Source organism: Pantherophis guttatus, chromosome 8, assembly GCF_059756535.1.
Source record: "Pantherophis guttatus breed Tessera chromosome 8, ASM5975653v1, whole genome shotgun sequence".
NCBI lineage: Eukaryota > Metazoa > Chordata > Lepidosauria > Squamata > Colubridae > Pantherophis > Pantherophis guttatus.
In genome coordinates, this window is record NC_142070.1 from 39,185,323 (window position 1) to 39,199,925 (window position 14,603).

Genomic DNA, 14,603 nt, shown 5'->3' on the forward strand with positions numbered 1-14,603 from the left:
ATAACGTGGGGGCTGGCGGGAGGGCCCAGCTCCCGAACAAAGAGAACCGGTTCATATTGTCATATGTCATATTGTCACCGCTACTGGCTCGGCTGAACCAGGCCGAACTGGGAGGAACCCACCACTGCATCATTGCATTATAAATCTAATTCTATGTATTTTAAGACACCAGTAATATGAAATAGTGGCAGAAATTTTGTCTATAAGGAAGATATGCCTTGAAATGACCTTTTCTGTCACCTTATTTTTACAAACTGGAAAACGTTATTCATGTCTTACCCCTAGACTTACAATAGTCTTCTGAAAGGTAAGTATGGAAGATTACACCTAACATACACCAGGATGAGAAAGTGCAGACATTAATCCCCAGCTGGTATAGCGATTCATGGCAGGAGAAAAGTCCTAAGTGTATCAAGTTCTTCTACTATTCTAGTTGTCTCAACTCTCCACAGTGATACAAGAACTTTCAATCCTGAACTTGAGCAGCATTATTTCTCAAGTTATCCTAACCTCTGCTTTTAAGATAAGTTTGCAGATTTAAACACATAGATTTGGGAGCCAACCCTACTGAATTCAATACAACTTTCACTTATCTATCTAGGAATGAGCTATGAAATAGCTTCTCAGCAAATGATAAAGTTCAAACTCAGGAACATTAAAAGAATTAAGACTTAAATAAAAACATGAAACAAATCAAGACTTTAACAGCTGTGATCTTAGTCTGGCTGGCTGTAAAAGAGTTTAGATCTGTAGCTAGAAGAAGAAGTAGCAATGTGTTCTAATGATAAATTCATACTAAATTAATCCTTGTCTTCTAGATCCCAGAAGAAATGACTTGGGGATTTCCAAATGTTATTTTTCAGTGTTAAATTTAATTATTACAGTGACCCTGTCAATTTCAGGAAACAGACCAATTGTTTTTATGGGTTCCACATTAAATAGCATTCTAGCTTTTAAATGAATCATCCAGTTAGTTAAAAAATATTTCAATAAAGGAAAATGGTCCATTTAAAAAGCCTAGCAACAATGCATAACAAATCAGATAATAGGTGCTTTCTTCTTATGTAATACTTCAGTCACCAAAAAAGTGGAAGTACTTCAGTATGAATGTCACAATTCATTTTAATATAACGGCAACAATCCAGGACTTTTCCTCCTGCTACTTGGATTATTACTTCATATATGTGGATGGTTTGTATAGTTGGTTAAATCTCAAGAAGCTTGTCTTTTGAATTATATACTCCTATTTCTGCCTTTGACTTGAAAACTCACAAGGATCCTAGTTACTAATGACCGTAACTTAAACAATGCTTTTTCAAAATGACAATGCAAAGAATAACATAATTATACTCTTTGGCTTTCCAGAAAGGGAGCAATATTAATAAGGGCATTTTTAAACACACAAATTCACAAATTCACTGCAGCTAGTAATTAAAATTAAAAGCAATAAGTATACAGATTTAAATATAGAATTTTAAATACTGGTTGGTTTGTCTAATTCTCATTTACTTTTTATTCTCACTTCTCTTCTCCCAGCTTTTTAACATTTTCAAATGCATGCTATTTTTTCCTTTCAGCATTATAATCAGATTGAAACAAATGCCTCTCTCCATGGAGGGAGAAAAAAAAGCATTTTGGCTAGCTCCAATCTGCACTCTGATAAACTGAATACAGTCTAAATCCATCACATCGTGGATTGAATTCCCATTTAAATGGATCTGTTTAATAGAGGAGAGTTCACTTTCAGGTCCTCCTGTCTTTCAAAAACTCGCTAATGTATAATACATAATATTAGCAAAATAATCAAAAGTGATTTTAAAGCTTGGTGTTCAGAGTGGTACTAAATATAATATTATTTAAAATGAAATGTTCCAACTGGGTCCACTTTGTCTGTTACTATATAGAACTAAGCACTGGGCAAAAAGGTTTTCCAGATTATTAGAAGTTACTGAATTCTAAAATAATGTGAAAATTGAAATGTTAAAAATATCTTAAGCAATGAATGTTTAGTCATGTGTGCGTAAATACACACACACACATACATACAATTGTATAGCAATAGCACTTAGACTTACATTCCGCTTCACAGTGCTTTACAGCCCTCTCGAAGCAGTTTACAGAGTCAGTCTATTGCCCCCAACAATCTGGGTCCTCATTTTACTGACCTCGGAAGGATGGAAGGCTGAGTCAACTTTGAGCCAGTGAGACTCAAACTGCCAAACTGCTGACAGCCAACATTCAGCAGAAGTAGCCTGAAGTACTGCATTCTAACTACTGCTCCACCACGGCTATAGATGATAATAAAATAAAATTCTGCCAGGGATCGGGGGCTCATGAAAGCGTCAGCGAAGCTCGCGGAGCCAAACCGGAAGTCGATTCTGGGCTTTTTTTCTGGGCTTCTAGGAGCACGAAGCCGAAAACACCAGCCTGAAGATGACGAATGAGACTTCGTTGAAACGTCGCCATGACACTTCCAATTTTACGTGGGAAAAAACCCAAATAATCAAAGATCTACATACAAATACCTCATCTGTTTGACTTCCTTTAGATATTAGGAATGTAATACGAAATGGAGAGAAAATAAAAGTTTCCTTTGTCATGGACAGATCACTGCCTGGTTAAGTGTGGTAAGATAAGATGCCCTATTCGATACTATATTTCTCCTCCAAAGCTTTAAGATAACGTTTCTTTTGTTTGCCTGCCAGATACAGTACATTTCTGCAAAGATCCTGACCATCTAGAATGGCTCTAAAATGGCACCTAAGTCAGAGGTGAAATGTAAAATTTGTTACTACCAGTTCTGTGGGCGTGGCTTGGTGTGGGGTGGTAATGTGACTGGGTGGGTGTGGCCAACCTTTTTTAAAAAAAACTTTTCAAAGCATTTTTTCTAATGCTTTGAAAAGCCTCTGCAGATCAGGCAACTCAGCTGGGATCATCAGAGACTTTTCAAAGCATTTTTTTTACCACCTCTTCGGCCAAGAGGTTGAAGAAAAAATGCTTTGAAAAGCCTCTGATGATCCCAGCTGAGCCGCGCGATCATCAGAGGGGTTTTTTTTAACTTTTAAAAGCATTTTTTCGTCGGAAGAGGTTGTAGAAAAAATGCTTTTAAAAGTAAAAAAAAGCCTCTGATGATCGTGTGGCTCAGTTGGGCATGGTGGGGGGGGGAGCGCAGTGATTTTTGCTACCAGTTCTCCGAACCACCCGCCGCCATCGCTACCGGATCGGGTGATCCAGTCTGAACCGGGAGCATTTCACCCCTGACCTAAGTCCTTGTGTGCAGATTTTAAAAGTTTCACAAAAGCAGGGGAATTTTTTTTCTTTCTATGTATAGCACACCAGAAAAGTTCTCCATTATATATATATATTTAAAAAAGGATGCCTGTAGATTTGTCTGTTTGTCAAATACTATGGAATTCCAAATTCCTGGAATTCAATAGCATTTTTGGATTTAGCTTAGTTTAGGATGCTCACAGTTTCCAAGTTGAAACTATGGCTGAGTTTATCCACATATTGTAAGATTAAGGAGTTTTTCATTATGCCTTTTGACTGCTAGTTGGGGCTCGTTGATGTGCTCTTCTACTGGTCTGTCCTACATAGTAGCAGTTCCTGTTCTTTTACTGTATGTTATAGATGACTTCTGTTTTTTTCTTCTTGGGATCCTGGGTCTTTTGGGTTATTTAAGATGTTCTGAAGGATTTGTGTCTATAGTGACACCATGTAGTTGTTAATAGTCTGTTGGTTGTTTCTGAGATGTTTTTGATATATTATAGTGTTATTCTTTTCACAATTTGTGTTGGTTGTGTTGTAATAGGTTGATAGTCAGCCTCTTTCTGATAAAGTTGGCTGGGCAATGGGTTGAAAGATATAACTAAACTCAATCCTTTTCTTGAAAAAAATGTATGGGCAGTCTGCAGAACATTTGTACCAGTGGTGGGTTTCAACTGGTGTTACCACCGGTTCACTTTGCGCACACGCTTTGCCCGTGCGTGCTCGCTTTGCTCGCACCCAATGCAAGCACATTGAATTTCAGAACAACTGAGGCACGGCAATCTGCCCTGCTGCGCCTATCAGCTGAGCTAAAAACGAACAAATATAGGTAAGTATAGTGCAGGGATGGCGGGAGGGCCCAACTGAGGGTCGGAGCAAACCGATTCACTCTCACCTCACCATCTCCGCTACCAGCTCGCCCAAACTGGGGAGAACCAGTAGCAACCCACCTCTGATTTGTACTCATCTGAATAAAGTTCTTACACAGCTTCTCTTGTAGGAGATTGGGTTGCTGCTTTGGTAATGGAGCACTTAGTGTGAATTATTTAGGATGAGGATCCAGGAAGAGTAGTGTATTGATTTCTTCTTTCTTCATGAAATGCATTGCTTTGAAGATGTTATTCATTGTTTCATGTGTCTTCTCTAGATGTTCCTTTTTATTATGACAAAGGTGTCGTCTACATACCAGATTGTATGTGTGGGAGTGCTATGGTTTTCAGTTGCTATGAATTCTGAGACCTGTGATCCAAAGGTGTTCTGATTTCCTGGTGTTTCTTGGTTGTCTATCAAAATAGCGAGGCAGACTCTGATGAATAAATTTAAATTTGGGTATTTTAATCTTCGTGTATTTGTCTAGGTTAGGTGTGTTACATAGTACTGCTGCTATGGATTCTTTTGCTAGTTCAGATCTATGGACATAAACGTTCTGTGACATTGACTGAGACCATAATAGCATTGACTTCTATTTTTAGATCTTTGATTTTCTGGACACATTATAGTGATGAATTGATACAATATTCACTCCCTTCTGTAAGGTGTCCAAGCTTTTGGGGAAATCCTGTGTCTATATTGTATATTGGGGTTCCTGGTATTATGATGAAGTGTATGTTGAGATCGTATTGTTTTGTTTTAAAGCTTTTGGCAGACTGCATTTCCAAATTGTCTTACGTCCAATATACAATTGAAAAAATTGCAACATATACAACTGAAACTAAATATTATGGCCTAGAAGTTTTAAAAATGTCTTTCCTAGGATTTTTAAATAAAAGTCATCAGAAAATATTATTTTGGATCTATTAGACTACTAAAGGATATTTAAAAATTGAGCTAGCCTCACTTCTTATTCTGGTAATATAAGACGAACCTCACATGCTTTGGTTGTGTTCTGTTATAGCTCTGTCTTGGTTTCATATGAATACATTTGTCAATATAATTTGTGGATTTAGATTTAAGGATCAGAGTGTGATGCTGAATTATATTCCTAAAATATGGAAATCTTCATGTGCTAAAAATGAAATGGTCACATAGAAAGGTCTAGACTTAGTATTAGAGGTTAATTATTAAGTTAATGATTCATGTAGGCATTTATACGAATATCTTTTTGTTAATTGGATTGTTTGGAAAGCATATTTAGTTCTTTTAATCACTATATTTAGGATCTTTCTATAATATAAGCCTTACTTAAAGGTTCTTTTGTAAGTCACAATTTTAGTAAATTCACTTCTGGTATCAAAAAAAAGTTGAACTAGGTCTCTAAACAGCAACCTAAGTGCGAAAGGCAATCAGTAGCCGAATTAAATCTAACCCTTTCCTTTATAACTCGCCCACTCGGTTTCTCACTAGTGATCCGGGATCCTCTGCCTTGCTGCTTAATGGAATCTTAGTCCCCCCCCACCCCCCAATTTAGATCGCAACCAACTTTCGGCCAATCAGAGCGGAGCTTTACCCGAACTATGGCAGAAGAACGGCGCCGCCCTTACTTTCCAGGAGGCGGGGGCAGCTGGGGGGGGGGTATTCTAGCAGCAAGCGCTCCTTCATGGTTTCCCCTCTATCCCCCTTTGCCTTTGCCATTGCAATGCCTCTCGATTAGCCCACAGCGGGAGGAGGTTACAGTCCCTTCTTCCTTTCAGGTAGGGCAGAATGCTGGGCATGTACGTGCCGGACAGGTTCGCCCTGAAGTCCTCTAAAATTCAAGACGGGATGGGGCTCTTTACGGCCCGGCGAGTGAAAAAGGTGGGTGATCTTTGTTACTGCCCCATTAAGGTGAGGGATACGCAGAGGAGGTAAGGCGCAAGCGAAGCTGGCGGAGTGGGCGGCGGGCAACCTTTAGTTTTAAACTCTTTTTCAAGCGCCCCACCCCCGCCCAGCCCTAGTTAGTTCCCTGTGTTCTGGGAACGCCTGCCACGTATTACAGCCTGCCTCCCTGCTTCTGCCTGCAGCTTTAAGTTCTTGGAAGTCCCAACCCCTTCGCTTTTTCTCATCTCTCATCCCACTTCCGTCTGCTTCTCAGCAGTAAATGCTGATGTTTCGCATTCTGAAACTGAAACCGAACGGTTTCCTGCCCTCTTCTTGTTCTTACTTTAAACAAAAAAGATGGACCAAAAGTAAAGAAAGCCACGGAGAAGCAAGATAATAGAGTATAGCAGCAGAATATTTCTATAGCTTTGAACTTAATTTCCAGGGAGTTTAGATTTAGCCTGGAACAGGGATGTTATGAAGAAATTTCAAAGATGGATTGGGACTTTCACTTGTTCACTTTCATTGCAAGGTGATCCTTGTTCTATGTACTCGGAACCAGTAGAAATTTGGAGCCAAATGATATTCTGCATAGAAGATATTCAGAATGTTGCTTCCTGATTCCTCTTTCCCTTACTGCACTATCTTGCATTCCTTGATCAAACTAGTTTTTAATTCACAATTCACATTTCTTAAAATCAAGATATCCATACACTTGCATATATGAAGAACAGTAGATACCAGTTTAAGAGAAAACTACTGTTCCCGCATCTGCGATTCCCTTCTCCTTTTGTTTGTAACAGCATTTACATTAAGTTACATTAGTTTGATAGTTAGGTTAATCTAATTGTACATTGACAGTTTATTGGGAATAATACAAGAGTCTATATACTGGTGGTACCAGTACCTATACTGGTGCTTCTGGCAGTCGTGAAGTATTGGCACTTTAGTTTCTAGAATTCCTAGTTGGCATAGCTTTCAGGTGGGATTTTTGGAAGTTACTTGTGGCATATTTGGGGCTTTGAAGCTGTGGAAGATTGTCTTATGCCAAAGCCAAAGTCAGTTGGGGGCAGTCAATCATGATACAATATGAGCCTCAGCTATTCACTTAATCATTATAGTCATGCAGTAATTGCTAAAAAGTCATTGCCAACCGAGATAGACAAGATTGGCAGAGAGGCCTTAGTAATTCTGCTTCTCTAGGCTTCTGCTACACTTCTGATGTGCCATTTAGCCTGATTGGGAAAAGAAAATTTTAACAAGTCCATCAAACCTGAAACACAGTATTACATACTATGCAGCCTATCTCTTAATATTAGCTCAAATGGAAGTTTTGTGGACGGTGATTTTATTTACTATGGATATTTAGAGGATGGGTTATTCCCTCTTTTTTTGCATTGTGTTTCTGATATTATTTATTGTTATGGTTCCTTGCACTGTCAGACAGATAGAATTTTTGTCTGCCTATCAAGTTCTACCCAAAAGAGCCTTGGTAGTACAGGGGTTTAAGGCACCCTGTTATTAAGCTTATTAAGACCAGCTGCCTGCAATTACTGCAGGGTTCGAATCTCGCCAAGGCTCAAGGTTGACTCAGCCTTCCATCCTTTCTAAGGTAGGTGAAATGAGGACCCAGTTTGTGGGGGCAATAAGCTGACTTTGTATAAATATATACAAAAAGGATGAAGGCTATTGCTGAGCACATTGTAAGCCGCCCTGAGTCTTCGGAGAAGGGCGGCATATAAATCAAATTAAAAAAAAAAAAAAAAGGACCTGGGATAGGCAGATGTGGATGTTTGACATTGTTACAGATACCATCAAAGGATGTAAGCTGATCCAATGGTTTCATTGTAGTTGACTGATGGTGAATTTGTCATTGTAGATGGTGTTCAAGAGGTGCTCCAGTTGTTTTGGGATTGCACTCAAGGCGCCTATTGCTATTGGTACTATCTTTGCTTTCTTTTTTCATAGTCATTCTGTTTCTATTTGTTGGTCTTTGTATTTTGTTATCTTCTCCGGTTCTTGATCTCTTCTATCCTGCTATCTCCAAGACCTGCCATGTTCACTATCCAGATTTTTTAAAAATCTTTCTTATCAGTAGTTTTAAGTTTGGGTTATTATCTGGCAGGTGCTTATCTGTTTGCATTTTAAAATTGCAGAGTACTTTAGCGTCTTCATTTTCTGTTACTTTCTCTATTTCATTGTCTCATCCGTTCTTGCTTGCAGGCAAATGATATTTCTTGCAAACCTTCCAATGCACCATTGTTGCTACTTTGTCATACCATTGTTTGTAATCAGTCTTTGCAATGTTTCTTCAGCTGGTTTGTTGCACAGTCAACTAGATGTTTAGACTGGATCCAGAATTTCTATCCACCACCTATCAAGTTCTTCCCAAGGACTTGTTGGATTTTTTTATCCAGTCTTTATTACAAGTAACTCAAGATGGTAAACATTCATAATACTCCTTCCTCCTCCTATTTTTGCCACTACAACAACCCTGTGATGTAAGTTGGGCTGAGAGAGAGTGACTGGCCCAAAGTCACCTAGCTAAGGTGTGACTAGATCTCCCAATTTTCCGGTTTCTAGCCTAGTACCTTAATCATTGTATTAAACTGACTTTATGAATTATATGAATGCACCCTTACTTTCATAGTTGATAATTGAGCAGCAGAAGACAGACATACAAGTATTTTTGCTCTTTTTGCTTGTATTGTAAATTTTAACATACAGTTTGATTTCAGCAATTAATAGTAGTTTTTTCATAAACAAAAGATGCCAATTTTGTTACTGTTGCTAGGGTGAAAAGTTTGGACCATTTGCAGGAGAAAAGCGAATGCCACAGGAACTGGATGAAAACACAGACTGCAGGCTAATGTGGGAGGTAAAAAATTCCAGCATTTTGTCTAAGAAATTTTCTAAAACATTGCTTTGGGGCAATTAAGAGGCATGGAATTTCTGATGCTTCATTTTTGCCCCTAATATAATGTTGATAGTGTACATTTTGTCAACACCAGTAAGGACAGATGAATATGCGATCATGCATAAACTTGATTTACTTTAATGTAAGGTATAGTTTAACAAACCATGTTTGTACTATAATTAAACCATAGCATGACTGATTTATCCATTAAATGTTTATGGTGCTAAACCATTTTATGATGTAGGCGATGAGAACTTAGAGTTGTGGCAGTTAGAGTTGTGGCAGTTAGTTCTCAAATGTCTATGCTGAAAAGGTAGCTGAGCAACTATAAAGATATTGGTGTGTTCACTAAGACTAACAATTGTAAATACAATACAATTTATGTGCTTGTCTATTTAGTATTCATTCATTCATTCATTCATTCATTCATTCATTCATTCATAGAAAGAGATGAACTTTTATAAAAATACAGAGCTATGATATTTAAGCATAAGGAGGTGCTTGTGCAAGTAGTTGTTGTAAGATTAAGGCTGTGATTTGCTAAAGTGCTTGAGAAATTCTCAGAAAGTCATAGCATATAAATTCCATCCACATGTTCTAGAGTTAATCTTAGTGTTAAAGCATCATCAATATTTTTCAACATAATTTTACCTGAAAAAAATTGAAAAGAAATATAATCAAATTTCATTTCAATGTATAATTGACACATTTTTCCAATTTCCTACATAAATTTAATCACCAGTTCCATAAAGGATGAAGGCAATCACTGGAAAGAACAAATGTCCATAGCTTTGTATTCTTGAACTAGTAGAAATAGATTCAGAGAAAACGTAGACCTGTTGAGGACTAAGAAAGGACAACAAACCTATAGAAAATTTGCATTAGGTTTTAAAGAAGAGATGAGATTATGAAAAGATAGACAATTTACCAAACAACCTTGTGTATTAAACATAAAGGAATAAAGGGTAAGTAGCTTTTGGGAGGGGGTATTGCCAAATTATTTGTCTGGAATAAATAGACTTGAACCAGCCAGCGGTAGCTAAAAAATTGCTTGCTTTAACTTCATATTGACAGGTTACCTAGTATTCATACATGAAATATGTTTCAGCATATTTTAACTCACATATTTTAGCTACTGATTGCTTCCTTTATTACAAAGTATATTTGAATCAGTATATTATGAATCAGTATGAATTTTTCTTGAATGTTGAAAACAGGTTACCAAAATTTATAATTGCTAAGTAGCTGAAAGTAACAATTCAACTTCTTTGTCATTGGCTGTAATTTATTTATTAAAAAAAAGAATAATTGAAGAGATTCATATATTGTCCAGCGGCACGATGGCGCAGCAGTTAAAGCTGCTGGGTTCAAGACCTTAAGCATCGCGCGATTGGTGAGCTCTCGTTAATTACCCTAGCTTCTGCCCATCTAGCAGATAAATAGGTACCACTTTGGTGGGAAGGTAGCAGTGTTCTGTGCGCCTTGGCATATAATCATGCTGGCCACATGACCGTAGAAATGTCTTTGGCAACGCTAGCTTCCTCAGCTAAGAAACGGAGATGAGAATCGCCCCCCAGAGTCGGACAAGGAAAACTTTTACCTTTATATTCTGTCCATCCATGTAATTAAAAATATGAAGCTGTTGTAATTCTGAAACTCTGAATTCTTTGCTTTAATTTGCATAGATTGCATTAGAGTATACAAGAAGTTCATCTTGAAAACTTCACCCTTATTTTTGAACAACTTGAAATACCCCAATATTTTATTAATAACATCTCAAAAGCTGGAAAAGGATAATGGAGTCTTTCAGTACTCAGAGGATGTGGTGTGCTCCAGCATCATTAGATCCTTGTTGTAACATGTTCTTGAAATAGATAAAATCCAGTACATAAGTTGATAAGAATTGTATTAATTAATCATTTTGATTATTTACTCTCATAAGTATATTGCTGTGGCTCAGTGGCTAAGACGCTGAGCTTGTTGATCGAAAAGTCGGCAGTTCAGCAGTACGAATCCTAGTGCTGGGTGAATTCCCGTTATTTGTCCCAGCTTCTGCCAACCTAGCAGTTCGAAAGCACATAAAAAATGCAAGCGGAAAAATAGGGACCACTTTTGTTGGAAAGGTAACCGTGTTCCATGCGCCTTTGGCCTTTAGTCATGCTGGCCACATGACCACGGACACGTCTTCGGACAGAGCTGGCTCTTCAGTTTGAAATAGAGATGAGCATCACCCCCTAGAGTCAGGAACGACTAGCACATATGTGCGAGGGGAATCTTTACCTTTACTATTTCACTGCTCTTTGTTAATTAAATATTTTTATTTTGCTAAAAACCACGGATTGTCTTGAGAACTTGGTTATTGTCTGATAAGGATGCATAGTCCATTTTTTCAACAAGCCATAACCTCGGGTTTTATGACTTTTGGCACAGTATTTTAACTTTTCTTTTCCCTGACTTAGTTTTGAGATCATGCAGAGATTGCTGCACGCAAGCTTTGATGACTTTTTGAATGCTTGAACCTAAGCAACTTACGTTTAAATGTGATGATCTGAATAGAAGAGTTGTAAGATACAAGTCATGTTGTGAGCTTCAAGTTTATTGCTAGGAGTATGTAAAGTAGAAAGCAGCTGTCAAGTTTATATAGATCAGGGCTGTCAAACTCCCGGCCCATGGGCCAGAGGCGTCACGTGCTGGCCATGCCCATGCCCAGTTTAGCGAAGGGGAAAGTCCTGATATGTCATATGACGCTGCCATGACAACATGAGTTTGACACCCCTGCTATAGATAGTCTCTTAAAGAAAGTATGAATAGAATAGAGTAGAATAGAAGGATAGGATAGGATAGGATAGGATAGGATAGGATAGGATAGGATAGGATAGGATAGGATAGGATAGGATAGGATAGGATAGGATTCTTTATTGGCCAAGTGTGATTGGGCACACAAGGAATTTGTCTTAGTTGTATATGCTCTCAGTGTACATAAGGAAAATAAGGAGAATAAATATATTTTATAAAAAGATACAACACTTAGTGATAGTCAAGGTTACTAATAAGCTATCAAATCGTACTAGGAAACAAATAAAAAGAATATAATTATTTTTATATATAAAAAGATATAATATAAAATATTGTATATAAAAAGATACAAGCAATATGGTTATAGTAATAAGTGGGAAGAGATAAATACTAGTAAGGAAGAAAAGAATAATAGTAATACAGTTTTAGTAAATTATTTGACTGTTGTGGGAATTAGTTGTTAAGCAGAGTAATTACATTTGCGAAAAAACTGTCCTTGTGTCTAGTTGTTTTTGTGTGCAGTACCCTATAGCGTTTTTTTGAGGGTAGAAGTTGAAACAATCCAGGATGTGAGGAGTCTGTAGATATTCTTACAACCCTTTTTTTTGACTCATGCAGTATACAGATCCTCAATGGAAGGTAGGTTGGTAGCAATTGTTTTTTCTGCAGTTCTAATTATCCGTTGAAGTCTGTGTCTGTCTTGTTTGGTTGCAGAGCCAAACCAGACAGTTATAGAGGTGCAGATGGCAGGCTAAATAATTTCTCTGTAGAACTGAATCAGCAGCTCTTTGGGCAATTTGAGCTTTCTGAGTTTACGCAGAAAGAACATTCTTTGTTGAGCATTTTTGATGATGTTTTTGATGTTAGGTGTCCATTTTAAATCTTGAGATATGATAGAAGCTAGAAACTTGAAGGACTCTACTGTTGATACTGTGTTGTCTAGAAGACAACTTCTGTTTGTCAAGTTTGTTTCTACAATATTTATTATTAATTTAGCCACATTGAAAGCATGTTCCTACATTTGATTAGATATGTGCAAATACAGGAATAAAAGTATAGATTTTTGAACCTTATTAGGTAAGCATTTAGGTAAGTAAACTTAAACTTAATTTTTTCAAAATAGATTTGAATAGCATATCTGATATTATTATTTATTTATTTATTTATTTTATTTCTATACCGCCCTTCTCCCGAAGGACTCAGGGCGGTGTACAGCCTAATTAAAAACACAAAGACAGACAAAATTTAAAAATAATTAAAATTATTAAATAATAGGCCCAATTTATAAAACCCCAAATTTAAAATCCCATTTAAAACCAAATTAAAATCAAGAGCCTTGATAGTATAGGGGTTTAGTGCACCCTGTTATTAACACAGCTGCCTACAATTTCTGCTGGTTCGAATCTCTCCAAGGCTCAAGGTTGACTCAGCCTTCCATCCTTTCTAAGGTAGGTGAAATGAGGACCCAGTTTGTGGGGGCAATAAGCTGACTTTGTATAAATATACAAAAGTATGAAGGCTATTGCTTAACGCATTGTAAGCCGCCCTGAGTCTCCGGAGAAGGGCGGCATATAAATCAAATTAAAAAAAAAATCTTTACATTGATAACCCAGCCTGGCGGAACAACATGGTTTTGAGGGCACAGTGAAATACACGGAGATCAGAGATTTTACGAATTTATGGGGGCAGTTCATTCCAAAGGGCAGGGGCTCCCACAGAAAAGGCCCTCCCCCTGGGTGTCACCAGCGGACATAATTTGGCCGATGGCACCAGGAGGAGACCCTCTCTGTGGGAGCGAACTGGCCGGTGGAAGGCTACTGGTGGCAGAAGATGGTCTCGAAGGTATCCAGGTCCAATGCCATGGAGCGCTTTAAAGGTGGTAACCAACACCTTGAATCGCACCTGGAAGACCACTGGGAGCCAGTGCAGCTCACGCAGGACGGGTGTCATGTGGGCACAACGAGTTGCGCCCATAACCACCCACGCGGCCGCATTCTGGACCAGTTGGAGCCTCCGGGTCCTTTTCAAGGGGAGCCCCATGTAGAGAGCATTGCAGTAGTCCAGTCGGGAGGTGACAAGGGTGTGAGTGACTGTGCGCAAGGCGTCGCGATCCAGAAAGGGCCGCAACTGGCGGATCAGGTGAACCTGATAAAAAGCCCCCCTGGCCACGGCCGTCATATGTTCTTCTAAAGACAGCCGTGTGTCCAGGAGGACGCCCAGATTTCGGGCCCTCTCTGTGGGGGTAAAGACTCACCCCCAATAGTCAGCGATGGCACCAGCTGACTATATCGCGGCACCGGGAACCACAGCCACTCGGTGTTGGAGGGGTTGAGTCTGAGCCGATTTCTCCCCATCCAGACCCGCACGGCCTCCATGCAGCGAGACATCACATCAAGGGCATCGTTGGGGTGGTCTGAGGTGGAGATGTACAGCTGAGTATCATTAGCGTACAGATGGACTCTAACCCCAAAACCACGGATGATCTTACCCAGCGGCTTCACATAAATGTTGAACAGAAGGGGCGAGAGGACCGACCCCTGCGGCACTCCCCATGCAAGGCGCCTCGAAGTTGACCTCTGCCCCCCTGTCAACACGAACTGTGAGCGGTCGGAGAGGAAGGAGGAGAACCACCGCAAAGCCCCCTATTCCTAACCCCCTCAACCGCTGCAGCATGATACCATGGTCGATGGTATCAAAAGCCGCTGAGAGATCTAACAGGACCAGGACAGTGGAGCAACCCCTGTCCCGAGCCCTCCAGAGATCATCCACCAGCGCAACCAATGCCGTTTCTGTGCTGTACCCCGGCCTGAAGCCCGACTATTAGGGAAATTTTATCTATAAATAGCCCAGGTGCTCTAAAGACTGATCATCACACTAGTTCTGTCAT

At 39.1% G+C, this 14,603-nt stretch overlaps 1 protein-coding gene across 5 annotated transcripts in view; it reads left to right on the plus strand.

Annotated features, from left to right (window-relative positions):
• Nucleotides 1-5,699: 5,699 nt before the first annotated feature.
• Nucleotides 5,700-14,603, plus strand: part of PRDM5 (PR/SET domain 5) — a 74,041-nt gene continuing 65,137 nt past the window's right edge. For 2 of the 5 annotated variants that reach the window (XM_087874618.1, XM_034401507.3), the window contains exons 1-2: nucleotides 5,745-6,000; nucleotides 8,798-8,881. In XM_087874618.1, the coding sequence (XP_087730744.1) occupies nucleotides 5,908-6,000; nucleotides 8,798-8,881 (177 nt within the window). In that variant the 5' untranslated portion in view covers nucleotides 5,745-5,907. Of the gene's footprint in view, nucleotides 6,001-8,797; nucleotides 8,882-14,603 lie in introns of all 5 variants that reach the window. The other 3 variants (XM_034401508.3, XM_087874617.1, XM_087874616.1) reach the window with 3 other exon arrangements.